The sequence below is a fragment of the Tyto alba genome, unplaced genomic scaffold, assembly GCF_018691265.1.
Source record: "Tyto alba isolate M040663 unplaced genomic scaffold, T.alba_DEE_v4.0 Super-Scaffold_1, whole genome shotgun sequence".
Taxonomy (NCBI): Eukaryota; Metazoa; Chordata; class Aves; order Strigiformes; family Tytonidae; genus Tyto; species Tyto alba.
The window spans coordinates 22,634,794-22,657,650 of NW_024881261.1; the positions used below are offsets into that span (position 1 = coordinate 22,634,794).

At 54.8% G+C, this 22,857-nt stretch overlaps 1 protein-coding gene across 5 annotated transcripts in view; it reads left to right on the forward strand.

Annotated features, from left to right (window-relative positions):
- PSD (pleckstrin and Sec7 domain containing) overlaps nucleotides 1-22,857 on the forward strand; it is a 49,551-nt gene that overhangs the window by 456 nt on the left and 26,238 nt on the right. For 3 of the 5 annotated variants that reach the window (XM_042787143.1, XM_042787306.1, XM_042787370.1), the window contains exons 1-5: nucleotides 9,128-9,263; nucleotides 12,257-13,160; nucleotides 13,240-13,342; nucleotides 13,822-14,290; nucleotides 19,964-20,407. In XM_042787143.1, coding sequence (XP_042643077.1) covers nucleotides 12,384-13,160; nucleotides 13,240-13,342; nucleotides 13,822-14,290; nucleotides 19,964-20,407 — 1,793 coding nt within the window. In that variant the 5' untranslated portion in view covers nucleotides 9,128-9,263; nucleotides 12,257-12,383. Of the gene's footprint in view, nucleotides 1-2,309; nucleotides 2,431-7,197; nucleotides 7,347-9,127; nucleotides 9,264-12,256; nucleotides 13,161-13,239; nucleotides 13,343-13,821; nucleotides 14,291-19,963; nucleotides 20,408-22,857 lie in introns of those variants that run through there. The other 2 variants (XM_042787202.1, XM_032981969.2) reach the window with 2 other exon arrangements.

Here is a 22,857-nt window from a genome sequence, read left to right on the forward strand (position 1 = left end):
GTAGCCCCGGGGAGTGAGCGGGGTCCATCTCCTTGCCGGCAGCCCCCGCGGAGAAGCGGCCGGGGCTCCTGCCGGCGCAGTTGCCATAACGACTCCATGCAGAGCTCCCGCAGAAACAGACGCTGCTATTTCCCTGCTGCTCTCCTCCCCCACCGCTGGTTTGTGGGGCAGGCCCCACCGTCGGTACGGCAATCGTACCGATGCACACACACCACATCCCAGAGCTGGCCCTGACGGGTGACCCCATACCCGGCTTGGATCTGACCCCTGCCACCTTGTGCAGCATCAAGCTGCTGCTCACTGCTGGCAACAGGCGCTGTAAAAAGATCCACCTGGCAAAAGAGCAGGGCTCACATGCAGTGAACAAGTCCCAGACCCTTGGTCCTGAATTCCCTGGAACAAGTCCCCAGTTCCCTGGAAAGCAACGACCTGTCTATGCACCCTGATCTGCTCATTTCATCCCAATGTGGAGGCTGGTTTGGGGAAAAGATCTTCTTACCCCAGCGCTTGTCCTCTGGGAGTAGCTACTCATGCTACCCATCTGCCCCTGGACATGTAGCACCTGCCCCTTGAGAGTCCCAGTGACTACCTGATTTGGCACAGTGCTTTTCTCATTTACAGAAGGACAAGTGAGGCAGGGATTTTAAATTTTCTAAAGGATCTGAGAATGCCCCCAGCCATGCCCTGGGACGGCTCTTCCTTCCCCTGCAGTGGGGGCACAGAAAGCTCTGGGAGTCCTGATTCTGCTTCTAGACCAGGAGGTTTCAGCCCTATGCTCACTCTGTTCTTGAGATCTTTCTGTGAAACAGAAGTGCGATATCTGGCAGGGAGTCCCTTGATATTGCCCCTGTAAGTGAATGACTGTGAATGTAGTTGGCTACAAGGAGCCTTTTTGAAATAGTGGTCTTGGTCTGAATAGGAAGTGAGGGAGAACCAGTGAGCAAGGGAGTGCAGTGCTCAATTACATCTGGCCTTTGCTGAAGACTCTCTGTGCCAAAACAGACCTGGCTGGGATCCCCCAGCTGGTGTCAAGTCCTTGCTCAGAGGAGATGTGTGGTGGATTGCTTGTTATCCTTCCTGAGCAACATGTGTGTTGGGCTGGCAAGAGGGACCTGCTCTGCTCCCCCACCAACCTCTGTTTATGTTTTTCATTTCATCTGATCCAGCCAGCCTGATTGAGTCCCTTCTCCAGGAGCCCAGTGGTAGCCAGGCTCAGAGGAGGGCTGAGAGTCAGATCAGACAGATTCTGAGTACCACAAGGAGATTGGGAGGCACTGCTATAACAGAGGCATCTATGTTTGTTTGGCCCATGTTGCATCCCAACCTTTTCCTGGCTTGCACTGCATATGGAGAATGTGAAGATTCTCCTACCTTTAAGATGTGGTGCGAAGGCAGACCCTCAAGAGTTGGTTAGTGCAGGGCTGTCCCCACTGAGCCACTCGTGGCACCATTCAGGAATCACACCTAATCCAGCCCACTTCAGCCTGCTTGCAGGACAGCAGTCACTGCGCCAGGGCTGAGGCACTGCAGCCTCTCAGGCAGTGCTGGCTCTTTTCCAGATACAGCTCTCAGGGTCAGCATTGCCTTGGGAAACAATGAACAGCTTTTGAATCCTGCAGCCTGAAAACAGGTTCCCTAACACAACACCACAACAAGTGCAGTGGGGTGCTTGCTCTCACAAACTTTTTTAGTCCCTGAGCCCAGCGCAGCCCTGAATTTGCCGTCTCAGCATTTAGGGGAATGCAAGCAAGATGGCAAATAGAAGGGTGAACATGCCAGCTGTGTTAGGGCACAGCAAGGGCGTCTGTCCCTGAAAGGGAAGGGGCCTCCCCAGCCAGCAACCAGCCACTCAATACTTAGCCAGTGCCCAGTGGGGGCAAACAGGGTCAGGCACAGCCCTGTGATCAACAGGCAGAGCCATGGTGATGGGACGGGGCTGAGGTCCACCTAGGACATCAACCTACAGAGGAGGATCCAGATGACCAGTGCCCATAGCCCAACATGAGAATAGCTTAGCTAAACTAAGCTGGAAACCAGCACTCCTATATTTCTTAAGAAGAATTAAGAGCCTCAGGCTGAGCTTAAATAGAGCCCCAAGCCTATAGGCAGGAGTAGTGGAGGTTCCGGGTGAGACAGGTTAGAGCCACTAAGGTTTATTAGTGCCCCCAGGGCCCTGGCAACTATTGGTTCTGTGGTGGTGGGTAAGTTTGTCTGAGGCTATAGCCACTGGGCTGTATGTGCTATGTACTAGCAGTTATGAATAGTTTCCAGATGTGAAATGTTCAGACTGTTCTTTTTCTTTTCCACAGGTTGCTGCAGATGCAGAAAGAGCATCAGAGCCTGTTACTGTATTGTAGGTTTATATGCTGAGACACAGCTTTACACCATCAGGATGTCTAGTGGAGCTAGCAACCTAGGATTATGCCAATGGTAAGGATACCAAAGCAGTACTATTTTTGTGTTCACATCTGTAAAGTTTTCCTATATGCAGAGTGGCTGTGGTGTGGCTGTACAGCACTGCAGTGAAGGGCTTGGGGGTAGTGTTATCCACTGTAGCTTAGCACTGAATGGACAACTCAAATCAGGCAAGCTTGAAGGACCAGAGCTTTGTTCTCTGCTCAGTTAAGAATTGTTAGGAGTTGAGCTTTTGCCTTTGTGGTGGGATATGCTTTGCCTAAGGTGGGTCTGCATTTTTCTTGAAAGGTGTCTGTTAAGTCTTCTTCTTAAGCTTCAGCTACATGCATGTTTCTATTTAAGCCCTGATACTGCAAACTGGTCTGTCAAAACAGCTTCCTGAGTTGACTCTGATTTCAGGGAAATCCTTTAAGACCAGGAGAATTCACCTTGCTAGTCAAGCATTAGGGCAGACCTCGGGCTAAAAATTTGTTGCTAGAAGCTTAGATAACTACCAGCTTCTAGATTTTAAAGAGGATGTGGGAAAGATTGTCACAACTGCTCCTGTAAGACCAACCAATTTGCTTAATTTGTCTTCTAAGAAGGGATGTAAACAGCTGTGGTCCTGTTCGTGTGCAAGTTTACTGGTGTCTGCAAGTGCTATGAGTTCAGTGGTCAAGACAGGACATGAGAGACAGGGAAATGGAGCTGACAAGCACTTAAGTTAACCCCACTGGCATGGTTTCAGCATATATTCCATTAACTCCATGGCATGGTGTGTGCCTGGTGTCATTCAAGCAGCCCCAGTTCCTGGCAAGATCAATGAGGTGAGCTTGAAGGTGCTTCCCTCTCAAGGGGGAACTGCATCTGTCATGACTTACCAGGCACATGCCCATCACTTCTGTTTTGTCCCCTTGTAAGACATTGTTTTGGACAAAGTGCATCCGAAGCTGCCTGTTCCCAGAAACAGTGCTGTGCTGTGACACTCACGGTGTTTGCAGAGCAGCTGGGGAAGTGCATTGCACTGGTACCTTCAACAAGCAGGGAACACTGGTCAGCCCTGTGGGTCTCCTTATCCAGTGACCACTGATATCCTGTGAGGGAAAGTAGGGCTCCTGTGTCAGGCCTTGAGCTGATCTGTAGTGACAAGAGACCAAGCTAAGCCTGGGGAGGGGAGGAAGCCAATTAGCTCACAACAACTGCTGCTGCAGCTTTCTTGTATCTTCCTTGGAAACATATGGTGCTAGCTGCTCTCAGAGCCAGGGCATGGCCTCGGGTCTGATCCTGTTGGCATCCTCATCCTCATGAACACCCCCCTGAAGTGAACAGAGGCTTCAGCCAGCTCTACTGCTGTGAGGCAGGGCTGGTGCCAAGCTGTACTTTTGAAGAGTCTAGAGGAGCAGTTTGGTCTTGATCTCATCCTTTGGGAAGTGGGGGTGAGGTTTAGGGAACTGTGGCCTGAGAGAGGGGAGTCTTGTGGTTAGAAGAACTGACCTCAAGTCAGCAATCCTAGGCGTTGGTTTTCAAGGTGCTCCTTATTTGCTGGCTGATGTTGGGCAAGTCTTTCCCACCCATGCCCCTTGACTGTTCCCTTGCATTGAAAATGCGGTTATTTCCATGTCAAAGGTGTATTAAGAGGTTGGCTGGGTTTCCTCAAGCCTGCTGGGGTTCCCAGAATCTCGTGCTGTGGGAGGGTACAACTTATTTTTAGGAGATTGATATGGTGCCAAGCCAACACTAATCTGCTGTCTTAAGATCTATCACTTTGTATGATGGCTTGGCACCTTGCTGGCTAAACACCTTTACCCTTGCAAAGACTTTGGGGGCATTTCCTTTACAGTTTTCCACTAGTCTTAAGTGGGGCAAGACACAAGGCCTTTTCAAGGACACCAGTAGTCCTGCAAGGTTCACTCCTTAAGGTGTGACAACTGGGTGCATGCAGCACCCCAGAAGTTGAGTAAAGTTTCTCAACACTGTTTTTCCTTGGACTCTCACCAGGTTCTTTCAAATGATCTGGCTCCGTATTCTTTCTGGCTGTAGGATATGTCTGACACCCTCCATCACTCTCAGGGTTGGAGAAGACAACAGCTGGCCTTCTTGGTTGCATGGGAAAAGGTGTTGAGCTCACAGGGTAAACTCTACTCTCAGTGAGTGCTGAGATTACATGGTGCCATCAGGAGTCACATTTACACTGAAACAGGAACCCATGATGCCTTCTGCCCAGTTCTTCCCTGTACATGCCACCTTCCCCTTTCTCATATTGAGAAGAGAATCTGACTATACAGTCAGGACTAAAAAAAAAAAAAAAATAGAAGTAAAGCAAGGCCAAGTTGTGCAAGTCAGAATTGGAAGAGTAACACGCACAAGGAGCTCCTAGCTACACACCAATGCAGGGCTGTTCTGCATCATCCTCCTCATGAATCCACTGCTTCCAAGCTTTCAGAATGTTCTTTGCATGTGTCTCCACACATCTCCATGGTAGCAGGTCTTGCTCAGTTTCCTCACTATGCTTGCAATTACTCTTCTTTAACTGACCTTTTAGGATTTCCGCACCTTTTATACAATTCTGTATATGACCATGTTCTCCCAGTGCTGGATCAGGCTGTATGTCTGGGGTTTGCTGTCTCTTTTCTGCATAAGATACTCCCTGTATTCACTGCTTTTACTCCCCCTTACACCCTTTCGCCTTTCCCCGTGTGAATCTTGAGGCTGAAGGTAGGGGGAAGGGATCACCTTTTACTGTTGCAGAGATGAGCTAGAGAGCTGCTCGAGAGATCTGCGCTGCAGCACAAGCCCAGTCCTGGGAGGCTACACCAGAGGACCGGTGATTTCATACTAAATTCTTCTCTTTGGTGCAGTGACTCACCATGGTGAGGTGGGTCAGAGCAACCTGCTGGCACCCAGGAAGCTCAGTCCTCAGTGGAGAGTGCACCCTACCAGCCAAAAATCTCCTGCTTTCCTTCAAGACCATTTTTTCCCTGAGCATCTTTTTACCAAGAGATACTCCCACACAATTGTTCCCCTAACTGCTGTGTAGGGAGATTATTTATGGCTCAAGCTGTGCTGAGGCCCCACCTCCCACGTTCTCAGGACAGGCTTTACCACACTGGCATTTCTGCCTTCATCTTGACTGAGCAGTGCTGGTGCACGGGGAAGCCCACTTGCTGCTCCAGTGCTGCCTGGGGCTGGGACAGTCTGAGGGGATTTCTGTAACAGCAGGTGTTCCTGGGGTGTTACGGAAATATTTTGTTACAGCTCATTCTGAAGGCCTAGCACACAGCTTTTGCTACCTCCTCTCTATGCCTCTGTTCTTCCAAGCCTGTGTCCCTCCTGTGGGAGGGAACAGCTCAAGGTAGGGAATTGGGACACTGGGGAGGGCACTGGCAGTCGGGCAAGCAGCAGCTATCCCTTACACAGACTGTAATCTGCACTGGCTCTTCTCTCTGGTAAGACATTTTGCAGTCTGTGTCCTTTGCCAGAGTGCCTTTCACCCCGAAAAATCCTGCTGTGGTCCCACGTGCCAGCCCCATGCAAGGGAGCTGCAAGTGGCACAGGATGGTGCAGGTGTGCTCTTCCTAATCACGGTCTGGGCAGAAGCCTGAGGTTTGGGCAGGGAAGGGCAGGCAGGATCTCCAGTACTGCCTTTTTGCCTTAAGTAAGCTGTAAAGCAGAATTTGTATAACAGACTGTCAGGGAAGGGTATTTTCACCATTTATCCTTAACCACCAACCTGGTGAAATAACAGATAAGTGTATCAGCCTGTTAAAGACTTGGCTTATACTGCAGTGGCTTTTTAAATATACAGCCAGGATGTGGTTGCGTGTTGGCACTGGAGGCAGAAGGCATTAATTAGAGCCACGTAGTTAAGTCTAGCCCCTGAGGGAACATAGGCAACCTAACTGGTTGCCCTGGAACCCTTAATGAAAAGATGAGGGGAGTTCAGCTTCCCTTGCCCTCACTAGGACCCATCTCCTGTGGGGCTGGAGTTCCTATTTCCATGGTGCTTCCAGGGAGCTGGGTGAGGACCACCCATCTGTTGTTGGAGTGACTGTCCCCACTTGCAGGACTATGCAGTGCCCTGAGGCACATCCCCGCCAACTTTGGCAGCAGTGAGGCAGAACATGGCCCTTATGCCCTTTGAGGTGCCCGAATGAAAAAGCTATGCCAAATGAAACAACTCTGACAGCCCTGCTATGCTCAGGGGAGCAGCCCTGAGGTGCACCAGGGTGTTAACTCCAAGTGGAGATGCCTCTGCAGAAGTGCCTTTCTAGAGACTGATCTGTGTGCCACAGGACAGGCTGAGGATCAGCCCCTCCTGGAGCCAGCTGGGGGAAGGAGTTCTTGCCTACCCCTTCCCCACACAGATATCATCTAAATCTGTACAGTTGCCAGGACACCACGACATCCTGGGTTGGTCTCTTCCAAGCAAGAAGTTCATCATTGTTCTGCCCTGATGACATCCACACCCTTTCTAGCCTTGGGAGGGAGAGCTATGTTGCAGGCTTGTGAAGATGAGCAAGGGCAGTGCTGGCAATAGTTAGAAAACTTCTGGAAGATGCTTGTGGCTGGGCTTGAAGAATTTTCAGAGCTCAGGAGGTTGAAAGGGATGACATGGAGGTAGGTGGACTCTCATGCAGGAAGGATGTGGTACCTGCAGGGAGGGATGGGAGGTGCTGAAGTGCCCAGGTGACAGCAGAGAGGGTTCCCAGTGCGCAGTATGACTGGCTCTCTAGCTAAGCCCACTGGGTTGGGGCTGTGGGCTAGAGCATGGGAGACTCCTTGTCCCCTTCTGTCATCTGACAGAGAGGTTCCCTGCTCCCTCCTGCCTTGCATCAGTTGAAGAGGGACCAGGGGAGCCACAGCGAAATCCTGATCCAGAGGGGCTTATGTCAGTGCTGGCTGTGATCCGCATATGTGGGCACATCCTTCAGGAGTTATTGAGCTGTGGGAAGGTGAGGGAGATACAGAGCAGGGTGCGGTTAAGGGAGAGAACAACTACTGTAGGGGAAATGCATGGTTTGGAAAGAAATGTGTTTTCTGTGGATTGCCTGGATCTCCAGCCAGGCTGGCAGGAGAGGACTTCTCCTTTAGCCTCTTCAGGGCTGCCTGCAGGTGCTGGGGAGCCGCAGGCATACCTTGTCCTGGTACAGACACACTGGGAAAGCTCTGAGCTCTTCCACTTGGTTAAATTTGTCACTCCATCTGCAGCTTAGAGAAGAGCCTTCCCCCTCCCTGCCCTCCTGCCATCAAGAAGCTGCTGAAGGAATCAGGTCGTTGATCCCACAGCAGTGAGGCCCTTAATTAACCCAGCTTCTCAGTCTGCTGGGAAAGCCGGCTGTGTGCAAGGCAGCTCAGGGACCCGTGGTCCCCGGAGTGGGGGAGAGGGGCCCTGTGCAGGCAGGATCCTGGAGAAGGAGGGAGAAAATGGCAGTACTTCAATGCATTAAATATGAGGAGAGCCTGCCCAGCCTGCTGCTTTGTCCCCCTGTCCCTGTGCATGGAAGGGGAGAAGGGGACACACTTTCTGGGTGACAACAAGGGCAGGCAGGCATGGAGTTGGGCTTGCTGCAGGCAGGAAAAGCAGCAAGAAGGGGCAGCACTCCCCACATTCCTCTTACAGACACAATGTGCATGTGAGGCCCCAGCTCCCCTGGGCCTCTCCTTACACACATTTAATAACGATTGCTGGGCTGGGTAATAAAGTGCAGTTTAATAGCAAATCGATCTGGCAGCCTGGGCGGGCAGGGAGCGCTGGCTGCCAGCCCCAGCAGCTGCTGCCTGCAGACCCAGGGCAGGGGCAGCACGGTGGCTGGGGACCCTGCCACAGCACCCCTCGCCTTGGCACCCAGCTGCCCCACACGAGCTCTGCTCACACACACCTCTGGTGCCAGCAGAGCCCCGACTCCTGGGCAGGACTCAAAGGATGTTGTTTTGGTTGGTTGGTTGGTTGTTTTTTTCCCCTTGTAGCACAGAGTGGTTTCCTGCAACTGGGATGGCATTTCCCACCCTTGGGGTGGCTGGTGACACAGTGCTGTCAAGTCCCTGGTGGCCTGGGACATTTTGGCACTTGTGGTCACAGTGTGTTTAGGGTGAGGGCCCGTGGAGAGGTGAGTCTCTGACACAGGACCTGTGTCCTAGGGCAAGGGCCAGCAGCCCGCTGGGGGTGGCCAGTGGCCCAGGCCACACCACAGCTTTTGTCTTCTCATCCTTGTGGTCCCCCAGCAGTGGTGAGCGCGGGTGCAGCTGTGTGTGCTCGTGCATGAGGACATGTGCCCACCGTCATGCTGGAACTTGCGTGGTGCTGTGCAGGGACACGCCACGCACAGCGATGTGCACGCTGATGAACGGAGATGTGAGCACCAGGACACGCGGGCGTATGTGGTGTTCCAGTGGGACACGCACACCAGCACACGGGGCCGCGCCTGCCAGTGGGTGCCAGGTTCACACTGGCCCAGGGGGATGTGCGCACCGGGACACCAGGACCCGCACAGTGCCGCAGCGGGACACGGGACGTGCGCGGTGTTTCCCCGGGGCCGGCGTGGGGCCGGCTGCGTCTCGCCCCGCGTGTGCCGGTGCCACCAGGTGGGGCGGGGCGCGGTGCCCGGTGGGGTCTCCCATTGGCTGCCGGGGCTGTCAGTGGGGCGGAGTGACAGTCCCGGGCCGGGATTAGCGCGGCGGGGAGCGGCGGGCTGGGGCTGGTGGCACCGAACCGCGCCGCGCCGCGCCGCGCCACGCCACGCCACGCCACGCCACGCCGTGCCCGACGGCGCGGGCCGTGCCGTGCCGTGCCGTGCCGTGCCGTGCCGTGCCGTGCCGTGCCGGCGGCAGCGCGGAGCAGCGCCGCGGAGGATGCGGCGGCGGCACTGCCGGTAAGGCGCGGGGAGCGGAGCGGGGCGCGGCAGGGGCCGGCGGCCGTGGCGGGGGAGCGGGGAAAGTTGCAGCAGTTGGTGCGGGAGCCGGGGCGGCTCTGCGCCCTCCCGGCAGCGGTGATCGGCGGGTGGCGGCACCGGGCTGCGGTGGCACCGGTGGGTGCCCGGCGGGGCCGACGCCCGCCCGCCGCTGCCGCGGAGCCGTTCCGGCGGGACGGGGCGGCGGGACGGGCGCGGGGCCCCTGCCCGGGCGCGGGGAGCGCGGCCGGGGCGCGGCGGGAGGGGAGCGGGGGCGGCTGGGTGGCTCCACCAGCCCCCCTGGCTGGGGCGGGCTCCCTCCTCATCCGGATGGATGTCACATCCACTCAGGGCTGATCCCGCCGGGACGGGAGGTGCCGGGCGAGGGGGCCGGGCTGGGGGGGCCGGGGATGGAAGGGCAGGCTCAACCCTAGCTTGGAGTCGGGGGCACATCCTGTGCCTCGACATCCCCGTAGGAACGGGTCCCCTGGTTGTCCCACAGCCCCAGGGCTGCCAGGCACCCCTCCTCGATCGTCACTGCATGCCCCGAAATTCTATGTCCCTCCAGAGCGCAGAGGCACCTCCTGGGGCCCATCCTGCCCCAGCTCTGTCAGATGGCCAAGCACCCACAGCCTGATTTCCCCCATTCCCCTGCCACCACTGATGTCAGTCAGCACCGGGTCCAGCACACAAATACGGCCCGTAGTGTGAATTCAGCCCCCAGCCCCGCACCTCTTGTTTCCCTCTCATCCCTGTCCTGTCCCTTGCCTGTTCCCCTTGCACCCTCCCCCGGCTCCTGTGCGCTGTCCCCACACACCCTGGTGTGGGTGTGCTCTTCCCCCGCAGCACAAGCAGCTCCTGCTGTCTGCTGCCTTCACCCCGCATCGCCCCGCTCAGCCAGGCAAGCACGGGCAGTAACCGTCCCCTGTTGCACTGGGTACAGCTCAAAGCAAGGGCCGGGAAAAATCCCTGGACATCCCTTTGGCTGCTAAGAAGGGACAGTCAGGAGGAGCAAGTTTCTTGTACGCATAGATGTTTTATTGAACAAATGAAATCCCCCACTGATGTACAGATCCCAGCTATCACACTGCAGCTCCTGAGTTCTTTGCTTTGAACGCATGTCCTGGGCTGCCTGGGCAGCCTCCCTGTAAACTTGCATTTGCAGGATTTCTGCCCTCAGGCAGTGGGCCCAGCAAGGCTCCCTTCAGCCCACCAGTGCCTTACAGACCAATCCATTCATCACAGTGATTTAAAGAACATCAATTTTATTCACAATTTAAATCAGCAAGCAGGAAGCCTTAGCTCCATCACTGATTTCTCATCTCTGTTGCATTTGTGCTTTTTACCTTTCGTTATTCAAGAAAAGCTCACTCTGCTGGGTGGTGTAGCCATCCAGCTTTGGTGACTCGGAGGCAGGCACGGCCTTTACTCTGAATTTGATACTTCTCCTTTGATAACCAGGAGGACATGCTGTGCATATCTCATTTATTTTAGCAATAACTCGCATGTATTGCCATAGACTGTCTTTTGTAGATTTGTTATGTTACAGTGAATGCCAACTATTTCTAGTGATAACTTTTTTTTCCTTGGTGTGTGTGTCAGTCTGCGTTGAGATAAAAAGTGGAATTTCATTTGAAATTTATAAACCCCGCATTTTATTATTTATCAGTTAACTTCAACAACCTTGAATGTGAACAAAACCATAACGATCTCCAACAGGAGAAAAAAACCGTAGAAACAGTAACTGATATATTAAACTGCAGAGTATATTTTTGTGGTGAGTGAACTACAGATTGCTGCTGCTCAGGAGGAGACAGATTTTTTAGCAGTGTGATAATGCAGAGAGATGGGCGCCTGCCCCACGGGTGTGATTTGGGCTATTTTATTAAGTTATGTCTCTGCATCTCTGGAGCCTAAACACCATTGAAAATCCAGCCCTGTATCCTCCAGGAATTTAATTCTGTCTGGTCTGTACTCAGGGAGAAGAAATCATGCTTTCCTCTGTTCCCAACTGGCATTTGGTTTCTCACTTTCAAATGATGAGATCCCAGTGAAGGACTTAGTATCTCAGCATCTGTCATAAGGCAAAAGCAGCCAGGCAGAGTCTTGTCTGCATACCAGGAATTCAGAGAAACTCAGGAAATGATGAGTACAACTTTTAGCTCCACTGGAAGAAAAATGCCATCAGCCCTGCCAGTGGCACCGATGGGGGATCTGGGTCCTGCTTTCCCCTGCAGCCACCCGCCTGCCTGCTGCGGTGGGCTGGCTGGTCTTACCTCTGCATGAGGTCTCTGGGCAGAGGCAGGCAGGCAGGTGAGCTGTGTGCAGGGCAGGTGTGCTCCATTCCCCCAGGGCAGGATTGTCTGTAAGCACTGCTTTTTGGATCTGCCGATGTTGACGGCTCTGCCTGTGCCACCACCAGCAGCTGTGGCATGTGCCAGGGTGACACACTTTAAACCCAGGCTGACCTCCAAAGAGAGGCTCCTTGCCTGTGCTGCTCATGTTAAACTCCTTGAGCAAGTGTAATTGGAGGATGTCTCAGTGATCCAGTGTATCGTTTTTTTCCCCCATATTGAAGTGATTTTAGTAGGCTGTGGGTAGTAAATATATTCAACCCAATGCAGGATGAATGAAACCCATTTTAAAGTGCATAGTGTGCTCTCTTGCTGTGTCTGGGGTGATGATCTGTGGGGGAAGTGCCTGAGCATCCTGACACCCTGGGAAGAAAGGAAACACTCCGGGTGCCTGGGGATCGAACAAAGGGCTGCCCGTGTCCCCGCGGTAGTGCTGGTGTGATGCCCACAACAATCCTCACCTGTTTCTTGCAGCAGAAAGAGATTTGAAGGGGGGATGTCTCACCTGAATCATCTCTTTCTCCTGCCATAAGGGCAGGGCACCTTTTGCCTGTCCTCCCCGTGGCCCCAGGTTCCTTGTGTCCTCCCTCCCCTAACCACCTCTCCTCGCCCTTGTTTCAGGGCTGCCTGAGGATGCGTCACCTCTCGACCCAGCCATCATCTCAGGGGTGCTGGGAACCCTCCTCACCATCCCTGTGCCACCCTGCTGTGCTCCAGACCTGACTCCTCCGTGCCTTCCTCTGGCAGGATGGCCCAGGCAGGGGGACCAGTCCGCTTCCACCCTGAGGAGGGCTGCACCACCTCGCCCCCACCATTCAACCATGGGGTGGACCGGAGGCCCTGGCTGCTGGAGGGGAGCCCCGAGGCCGGGAGGCGCAGCCCCCCGCGTTGCCTCACCCCCAACCTCAACGCCGGCCGTCTCCACCTCCTGCGCAAGGGCCTGGCCCCCGATGCCCGCCGCTGCCCCCTTGGCCTCTACAACAGCACCGGCTCCTTGGCCCGCAAGCCGGTTGAGGTGGCTCCCTTCAGCAACGGGAGCTGCCTGGGCACAGGGCGCCTGACGGCCCCATGCACCCCGCAACGGGGCCAGCCCAGCCCAGTGCTCTCCTCCCTGGGGAGCCATCACCCGCTGGTGGCAGCTGCCCCAGAGGGACACAGCTCTGTTGTCACCTTCCGCTTCATCGAGAAGGCCAGTGTGCAGACTCTGGGCAGCCTGCCGCCCTCTCAGCCCCGCTGGGAGAACAGCCCCCACAGCCTGAGCCGCAGCCTGGAGCTCGGCAGGGACATGGGGTCCCCCCGGCCCCAGCCCCTGCCCCAGGAGCGGCTCCTGCACACACTGAAGCTGGAGGCCTCTGCGTCTGACCCACTTCTGGCCGGGGGCAGGACCCCAGGATGGACACGTCCCTGTGGGAAGGAGCCCTGTGCCCTCAATGCCGACTGCCTCTGTCGTTCCCTCGCCAATGGGCTGCCGGAGGACTTCCCTGCCTTTGCCAGGAGCCCCCTGAAGCCAGAGCCCCGACCCCAGGTAGGTGCCAGGGTACCCTGTACCAGGAGCGTGCTCTGCCCTGGGGTCCGTTGCCCACTCACCGCTCTCCCCTTTGCAGGGCAGCACCTGGATGTACCCCCGGCAGAGCTCAGCCCATGCCCAGCGCATCGCCAGGGCCAAGTGGGAATTCTTCTACGGCTCCTCAGATGCCCCAAAGACAGGTAAGAAGTCACGGGGATGCCCTCAGCTGGACCAGCCTCTCCTTTACAAGTCTGAATTGCTGCTGGGACTCCCCCTGCCCATCCCTCGGGACTTGTCGGCAGGCCTGCCAGGCAGCCGAGATCCCCCTCAAGGTTGTGTCCTCCTGGGGCCAGATCCTGCATGCATCAGCCTCCCCAAAGAGTCCCCTGTGGCCGTGCAAAGCATCATACAAAGGGGGTGATGCAGAGCCCTGAACCCTGGGAGCCCCCCGCTGCCTCTGAAGAAGAGCTTCAGGGGCTCAGCACTGGCTGCGGGTGCGCTAGAACTGACAGCACCCTGCCTCTGCCTCACACACCCATTTTCCTTCTGGCTTCCCCTCTCCATTCCCTGGTGTCTGTCACACGCGTGACCCCCCCTCTTGGTGTGTGTGTGAGATGCCACGGGAGCAGGTCCCTGGTGCATCTCCCCACAGCTCTGAGTGCCTGGGGCTCCCTTGCAGGCTCTTCTGCCCCCGACTCTGCTCCCCTGGCTGAGCCCCTCCAGAAGCCCATCTGCCCACTACCTGCCGAGCCACCGGGGTCGGTGCCCGAGCACAGCCTGAGCCACGTGGAGGTGGAGATAGAGATGTCTCCTCTGGGCGGCCAGAAGCCTGGCTTCTGCGAGACTGGGATTATAAGGAGGACGGTAAAGTACTCTGAGACAGACCTGGACACCGTGCCACTGAGGTGCTATCGTGAAACCAACATTGACGATATCCTGGCCGAGAAGGAGGAGGTGGATTCAGCGATTGAGAGCCAGAAGGACAGCGAGAGCAACCCAAGCTTTGGGGGCACACCAGGCAGGAGGAACAGCACACCAGAGGATCCCCCCACCCTGGGTGCCATCTGCCCAAAGGATGGACTGCAGGATGGGGACATGGACGAGGACGATGAGGTGTTTGAGGCAATGAGGAAGGAGAACAGGGAAAGGTGAGGCTCTGTGTGTGAGGGCAGGAAGCTCCTCTTGCCCTCCTTATTGTCCCCTGCGTGGCAAAACAGGCTCTGCCAAAAGAGTGTTTGAGCCAAAAATCCCAGTAGCTCCAAGCAAGCTGTGTGTGGGGGTCAGACAGGGTCTTGGATCACCCTGCTGGGGCTGGGATTGGGACTGGGACTGGGAGTGAAACTGGGAGAGGGCCGTCACTGCCCTATGGAAAGAGTAGGGCAGCACAGGTGATGCAGCCCTGGGTGCTGTGCCGTGGGCCTCACTCCCCTGGGGTGAACCCTGCAACTCAGATTGCCTGGCTGAGCCGAGGCTTCACGGCACAACTCCTGCCAAGTAAATTACATCCTGTCCCAGTGCTGCCAGATATTCGGGTGACAGTGTTGGGGCACCTGAGCCCAGGCCATGTCCTGTAGCTGCTGTGTGCTGGCAGGTGCTGCCAGGCTGCTCTCCCCTCTGCAGACAGCTCTGCTTCAGCGACCGGAGCAGTCCCTTTTGCTTGGCCTCAGTAGGTATTTGCCATGTTTGGGAAAGAGTAGAGGATGTGTTAGGCTGGAAAAAACCTTTTGTTGTCTTTCGTATCATTTTTCACTTGTGTGGCAAAACACCCCGTGCTGGGAGGCTGATGGCGTGGGTGACACCAAGGTTATCATTCAGTTGCCTACCCATGGGCAGTTAATGCTGTCTGAGCTGCTGTCTGCCCCGTGCCAGGAACTGGCAATTAAGACTTACAGAAGATGGCATTTTGGCCTGGCAGAACGAGACACTGCTTGTGGAGTGTCCTCTGGAGAGGTGGTTTGACCATGAGGCATGACGGGCATCATCCGCCTGCCCCAGGAGGCATCAGGATGGGAAGGAGCTCCCAAGCACTGTGTGGGACAGCTGCCTGGAGGGGAAGGGCCGTGGCAGGGAGCAGGAGATGCCTGTGCAGGCAGTGGTAGCCAAGGGCATCTCCTGATATGTATATTGGCAAAGAGTCTTGGGTGAGATGAGGGAGCTCAGCGTAATCAGCAGGTGCTCTGCAGGATTTGGGAGAGGTTTTGTCTGGGAAGCACAAAGCCAGGGCGATGCCTGGGATGTCATGTGGCAGCATGCACTCACCTAGCTGTGCAAAAGGCACAGGGAGTGTTTAGGTGGAAGAAAAGGAAAAGGGGGGTTTTGACCTCGGTGATGGGAAAAGATAATGAAAATATAACCCCCAGTGGTACCCCTGCGCTGGGAAGGAGAAGCACAAAGGTGCTGGGCTGACTGGGAGGAAGGTGTGCATCCTGAGGGGAGCTGGGCTTCTGCCAGTTTGTCCAGCCCTTGCATCTCTAGTGGAGGGGACAGATACCTCCATCCCTGCTGCCTGCCTTGTCCTGAAAAACTTTGGGTTTTAGAGAAAAGCTGAAAATAAGCCTTTTTTTTTTTTTTTTTTTTCCCCAAATGAATAGCGATGGAAGTTTTGAGTAAGGTGTAAAGTTGTTATTACTTCAAGCAAGTTCTTCAAATTACTGTAACAATTACCTTGCATAGTGATATTTTATTTCCAAATATGTACTAGACCACTACAAATCCTACAATCTGTAAACCTAGACCTGCTTTGTGCCCACTGAGACACCTTACTGTAGCTCCCCAGACAGCGCTGAAAGCTTGGATGTGTCCTTAAATGCATTGTTGCCCCTAAAGATGGTGCTCCTGATATGATTACTGATGTATATATAGGGGCGCATGTTCATTTTACACGGCTTCCTAGTAGACTAGTGTTTTTTTTACTTTGCAGTCCCCTGAATATTCCCTAGATAGGTGCAGACTGCGGGCAGAGTCTTGAAAATCATGAGCCTCAAACTGCGAGCTTGTTTAGTCCCTGCATTACAGCCCTGGTTTTTGCTTACGCACTGTTTCTGAGCTCTGCAGCTGCAGACCTCCTCCCTGTTTACCAGTCACCAGTATTGATATTTTCTACTTCAAGCCTTCTGCTTTGCTTGCTCACAGGAGGGGTGATGCTGGGGAGATTAAGAAGTCCCCTGGGCTCCCCAGAGCCAGCACCATTCTGCTGCTGCAGGAGCTGCTGTACCCCAGGTTTGTCTTGGTAGCTGGGAAGGACAAGCCCTACAAAATTACTGAAACACCTTTGGATGCTGATTTGCAGCATTTAGACATGTACATCCCTTTGAAAATCTAGCCTTAAGGATTTAGCACACTTTTTGAGGGGAATTTTGGGTTGGTACTATCGTGTTGTCCTTCGTATTCTGGCCAAAGGGCATCTTTGGTGATTTACCCTCCCAAAATGGCCATGTACTAACAGCTAAAAAATCCAACACCAAATCAAATGAGACATGGAAAATGATAGAAGAACTGGTATCTTCTTCCAATCCGGTCTGTGAATATATTTAGAGTCAGATCTATGGACTCTAATGACAAGTCTAAACCTTTACTGTCTTTATTCCCATTAGTCCCAGAGAGACAAGACCTGTCAGCAAGAGCAGGCTCAATTCCCTTCCTCCCCAAGCATCAGCAGACATGCTGGCTAAGCTGGAGGCAGATCCTGTCTTGGCCTGCAGCTGATAAGAGAGAAGAGGCTTTGCTGGGGGTTCCCTGCTCCCCTGAGAGCATGGAGGGCTGGCAGGAGGCAGAGACACCTTTTGTCCCTGCAAGCAGAGCACCCTTGAGCAGGAAAGCCCTTGGATTTGCTACCTGGGGAGCCTTTCCAGAGCCCTTGTGCTCACTGCTTGGCAGTGACAAAATAGCTTCAGGGCAGGCCTTGTTGGGGATTAAAAACATGGTTATGGCCCTGATTTCATTAAACACTTAAGAATGTGCTTAACCTGCCTCAGCAACCACAAGCCTCTGATGTTTTGTGCTGAGGTTGAGGCTCTGTCCCAGAGCCCAGTGTGGCCACAAAGCTGCAGCTCGGGGTGATGCTCCCATGTCCCACAAGCTTGGGATGGAGAAGGGATGCTCGGGTTGATGCTGGTAGGCACCTGACAATGAGCTGGGGGAGGTGCCTGCAGCTCGTGGCGGAGCACTATGGGCAGCGTGACCCCGGCATGGTGGTGTGGATGTGGCAGGGGAGCGTGGGCATCCATGGGGGGACTCCAGCACCTGTGTTTAGTACCTGTGGCTGAGTATGGGTTGGAGTTAGGACACTGAGCCCTAAGAACAGGCAGCTGCCAGGCTGGAGATGTGAGAAGGAGCCTGGGGGGAGTGCAAGGAGCTGCTGGGGTTGGTCTGTACAAGAGCTTTGTTCGGAGAGGAATAAAGTGAAGGGCTGCTGCTTGGTGCTGTACGGCCTCACCTTTGAGCCGAGCTGGGATCTTCACACTGTCTGCTGTGCCTGTGCAGGCAGGAGGAGTGGGGCATGGCTGGGGCAGTCAGGGGTATGGAGGGTCACAAGAGCGTTTGACAGAGAGAAAAAAACGTTGAGGGCCTGAGGAGAGATCTTCCTCTCTTCTGCCCCCCGCCAGGGATGTCACGGCTCTGCAGCACCAGGCGGGGAGAACGGGGTGAGCCCCTTTCCCGCCATCACATGCAGCTGCTGGAGCTCGATTGCTCAGAGCCCCACGGTCCCTGTGGGCAGACCTTCTTCTGAAGTGCTGCTGGCTTCGGTGCTACCACGCAATGCAGCGTGGCCATGGGCTCCCGGGATCAGCTTCTCCCCTGTACCAGCCTGGCTCTCTCCCAAGGCAGGCTCACTGCCTCTCCCGCCCCAGCTCAAGGCTGGAGACCTATTTGCTTTCCCGCTGCCCGTCGCCTTTGCGCAGATGCTCGATTACAGCCTCTGCGTCTCCTCCCCTCCTCTGCTCCTCCCAGCTGCGTTTGTCTGGCTTGGTGACAGTGCTGTGACCCCTTCCTGGGGGGCCGGAGCGGGCGCGGAGGAGGGGGGGGAACGGGGGGGGGAAACTGGGTAGCGCAGCGGGGGCTGATGCAGGTCCGAGCAGGAGCGGTGTGTGCAGGCAGCATTGCAGCCGTGCTGCTGCAACTAGATCCTTCTGGAGCTGAACGGCTTTGAGCTTGATATTTCGGGGTGGAGATATTGCTTCCAGAGCTCGGATGGTGTGGATAAAACCAGCTGTGTTTTTTCTGTGGCTTGATGGCAGTATACTTCATCACAAGAATGAGCTCAGCTCCCTCTCCTGGGAACAAGGTCCCTTCCGTCCGCTGGCGTTGTCCTCCCCGGCAGAGCCCGTCGCCCTCTTTATGGATTCGAGGCGCAAAACGAAGTCAGCAGCATTAGCTCGGTTTAGTAACACGCAGCTGGGTGGTAAGGACAGTGAATGCATATTCGCATCTGTGAAGCTCATCTGCATATGTTAAGGAGGTCTCTTCTGCCTTGTCCTTGCCAGAAAGCCACCCCAGAGGTGGCTGCTCCTGGGGCTCCTGCAGGAATGGTAAGAGCGTCAAGCGGTGCTGCACAGCCAGGGAAACGCTGGTGGATGGGTGAGAGCAGCCTCCACCCTGCCTTGCTTACCTGTGCCTGGCTTTGCTGCGCTCCCCTTGAAGCCAGCCGGCACTCTGGGGGAGTCAAGCTGCCAGTTCTTGGCCTGCTGAAGTAATCAGGGTGAGATTTTTGAGCAGTATGTGAAGGCTCATGAATGAAAATCATTTGGTGCTTGTAACAGCAATGCATCTTCTGAGCCCTCTGTGTGAAGCTGTTTGTTCATACAGATGTTATGACAAGCTGGAGCAGTTCCTCTCCTTTAATCAGAGCAGAGAGTGGCATAACAAGTGCTTTTCTGCTGCTTTAATGAAAGGATAGTGGTTTATGAGTAAAGTAGGCTCTCAGGGCTGTGTTTATGCTTGTACAGCTGGAGCACTGATGTTCCCTGGGTTGGAAATGTCCCTGTTGTCATGTGTTTAGATGGATGGGCAGGCTGCACTTCACCTCATTTACAGGACAAAATGCTCACCCTTCAGGGTTTAGAAACTCCTGTGTTGGGCTGGACCCAGACTTGCATTGGAGACAGGCTGGGCCACCCTGCGGGGCTGATCTCTGACAAGATGATGAGCCAGGACCAAGCCTGACCTCTAGAATATAGGCCGGTTCAGGTCCCCCGGCCCAGAGCTGGGTATGAGGCTTCCTCTGTACTGCCTGGGGAAACCCGGGGGTCAGCATCACCTTGTGCTGGGTCTCAGATGTCTCCTGGGACCAGCCAGCAGACCTTGCAGGTGGGTATTGGTCATGATCTCAGCATGGTGCTCAGCAGCCACGGTGCTGCGTTCATGGAAGAAGGTGTCGTGTTGTCCTGAGCAGCTTCAGGAGGAGCCTTCTGGGTGCCAGGAGCTCTGAAGGCTTGTGGAAAATTCAGCCATTTCCAGATTTAGTTGGAAATGGAGCTGAACCACATCCTGCCTCTGGTGCTTGAGCCCTTTATTGGATCTAAGCTCAAGTCGAGTGTCTGGGAGCAGTAGCCATCTCATAAGCTCCTTATGAGGATGAGCCACCAAAGGAACAAAAGTCTGTGGGACATTAAAGGAGAAGCATATGCCTAGAGGAAGGCCAGCCCAGTCCCTCTTTCCATGATGTCTTGGGCAGATGAGGCATTTCCTTGGAAGTCTACAGATGTTTAGAGGAGATTTCTGCCCTCTCCAGTTTCCTTCTGGAGCAATGTGTGGGCTTTTGTTTCAGGGCTTTGATCCTTTTCTCCTCTGTGACCAGTTCTTCTCACTTTCTTTCCCTATAGGATCATGGACCAAGACACACAGGGTATGCTCAAGTCTCCAGTGCCCTTCCTCCTAGGGCACAGCCTCTCCAAAGATGGCATGGACTCTTTCAGCAAGCATTTTGAGAGCATCATGGAGTCCCATCGAGCCAAAGGCACATCTTACACCAGCCTGGACTCCATTGACATCCTCTCCTCCCCAGCCCACACCCATGGGACCTTTTTCACTTTTGACCTCCCAACCCTCACCCCAGAAATACAGGGACAGATCCGAGGCAGCACCAAGCTGACCAAGGAGAACTTTGCTCCTCTGGCTCATTTGGAGCCAGACTCTGGGACCAGTTCGGCCACAGATGCTCCCTGGACAGAGAGGGAGGAGGAGCAGGGGAGAAGAAGGAAGGGTACTCGGCAAAGCCCTTGCCGCTCAGAGGACAGCCTTGGTACACCCTTGGCCTCCAACACGAGGTGAGTGACCAAAGTTGTTTGCTGTCCAGCTGGGCCACCAAGACTCAGTGTGGAGTCTAACCCTGTGCGGCATGTTTTGCAGACAGAGCCTAACCTATGTTGCTGGGGCAGAGGGGAAAGGTCGGGACTGGCTGTGCTGGATTTTCTGTGAAGTGGCTGATCAGGCCAGTGATCACTGTGGTGTTGTGGTAGGCATGTCGATGGGAGCACATCTCCTTTTTCATCTTTGCCAGCTTTGTTGGTACTGCAGGGCTGTCAGATTTCCTCCAGCCTAGCAAGCAGGGAGTCCCAAGACTTCAATCCCATCATGGTTCCCATTGCAGAACAGTCCAGCATCTGTGGTGGCTGTGGGAAGAGGCCAGTCAGAAGTCAAGTACCAGTAGAAATTCAACAGCCTTTCCCTCCCGGAGGCCAAGACTTCCTGATACTTCTGTGTCCCTTACCATCCGAGTAGCAGCCTCCTGTTTATTGAGGGTGAGAGTCCCATGGTCTTGTTCCTATTGTCCTGGCCTCCTGAACTTCCTCAGCCTTGTGTATGCTGGGAGATGGAGAGCAGAGATAAGCACAGCCCACCAGAGGCTCCCTGTACTTTGCTCCGAGCCTGCCTGCCCCCGGGCTCAGGATGGCTGACCTATGCCTTGGAGATCTCTGGTGAAGCAGTCTGGGGGAGCTCAGACCCACCACTTCCAACCTGTTCCTATGTGAGACCGTGTCCAGGCTGAGACACTACCTACCTGTGCTCCTCCCCCTTCCAGCAAGGTCTTAGGTTGAGGCACCTGTGATATGGCAGGTTGGCAGGCCATGTCTTTTCAGGTCCAATCTGGATGTCAGGTCTAGTCCAGTGGTTCAGCTGCAGAGGTGGTGGCTCTCAGAGAGCTTGGTGTCTCAGTCACACCAATGCTGACCTTCCTGTTTGCATTGCTTCCCTGCAAGGTCTCTCTGCCTGGTGACCTTCTGTGCAATGCCAGAGCCTCCTGAATCCCTCATCCACTTTCTAGGCTTTGATCTTTCCACACCAAACTTTTTTGAGTTTGGCCTTTTCTGGACCAAACCTATGTCGCTTCTGGTTGCTACCTCTGTCATTCTCATAGGCTCCGCTTGGGGTGGCAAGGTGAGGATCTGAGCTCTGTATCCTCTCTGGTGTCTGCAGTTAAGAGAGGAGAGTGGGGTATCGCATCTGCTCTGTGTTTCTTGTATCACTCCAAGGGCATTTTGGGGCACAGAGGCACGGGATTAGGCCTTCCCTTTCTTTGGGACACTGAAGCCAGGGACTTGGTGGCACAGAGGACAGGCAAGGTTTGTGCAGTAAAACTGGCGATGTCCGAGAGGCACGAGGCAGCGAAGGGTGGCAGTATCCATCCATGATCAGTGCTCTCTGCAGGAAGAATTGGCTTCCTATTCCTCTGCCAAGGCAAGAGACTGAAACAGAGCACCCTGGAGAAACTGAGCACAGTGTCTGTCTTACTGTCCACAGGCTGCCATCGTTCACAGGGTACTGTCCACAGGGTGCCCACAGCAACACTGCTGCAGGGGCATGGGGAGGGTGTGAGGGTGTAGAGACAAAGCTAGTACCAGGAAGGACAATCAGGTGGCTTAACAGAGGTTTTTCCTCACTGGTTTATAATCAGTGGGGTACAGAGCATGCTGCCAGTGCCAAAGATGCTGTGGCATTGTGCTCCCAGAGCAGCACTGGGCTGTGGCACAGGCCATGGACAGGTGTTGTGTTGCTGCCCAAACTGCCATCGATCTTTGCTGAGCCCATGTTTGCTGAGCCTCTTGTCTTCTCTTCTCATTTTCCAGCCCTCACAATCAGGAGTACCTCTGCTTTGGTGGCGGGGGAGCGCAGGGAAAACCCAGCCACAGCCCTCACTGCGCTCCCCGGCCTGGGGACCCTGAGGCTTGGGCTTTCCGTAGCATCATAAGCACCAACCTCGCCTTCTGTCACACATGCACACAGACTCCTAAGCAACTATCTTTACCCATTTAGAAATGATTCCCCAGGTTATAGGTAAGTCCCTGCACAGCTCTTAGTCCCATACGGGCCCCGTTTCTTGCCCATCTCCTGGGCTGCATGTGATGTTCAGACCCACCATGCTGCCCTGCAGTAGGTGAGCAGGTGTCTTGGCTCCATCAGTGACTTGAAGTGAAGGTTGCAGGAAAGATGGTGAGAAATGAGGTGTGGGGGAGCAAGGCTCTGCTGCAGGCCCCCGGCAGGCAGCACCCCAGCTCTCTGCTCCCTAGAATGGAGTGAGTCTCCCCTTGCAGCCCCTGTGGATGATGGCAGACAGGGAGACAGGTGTGGTTGGGTTCTGCTGTCCTGTGCAGTGGAGAGGAGCGAAGACTGGGACTTGGAGCAGGAACTAGGCTGGGAAGTGGGGAAGGCATGGGGTACCAGGAGCTGAGACAGCCCATCATCTGCAGGGTCAGTCAGGAGGCATGGCTTTCTGGCA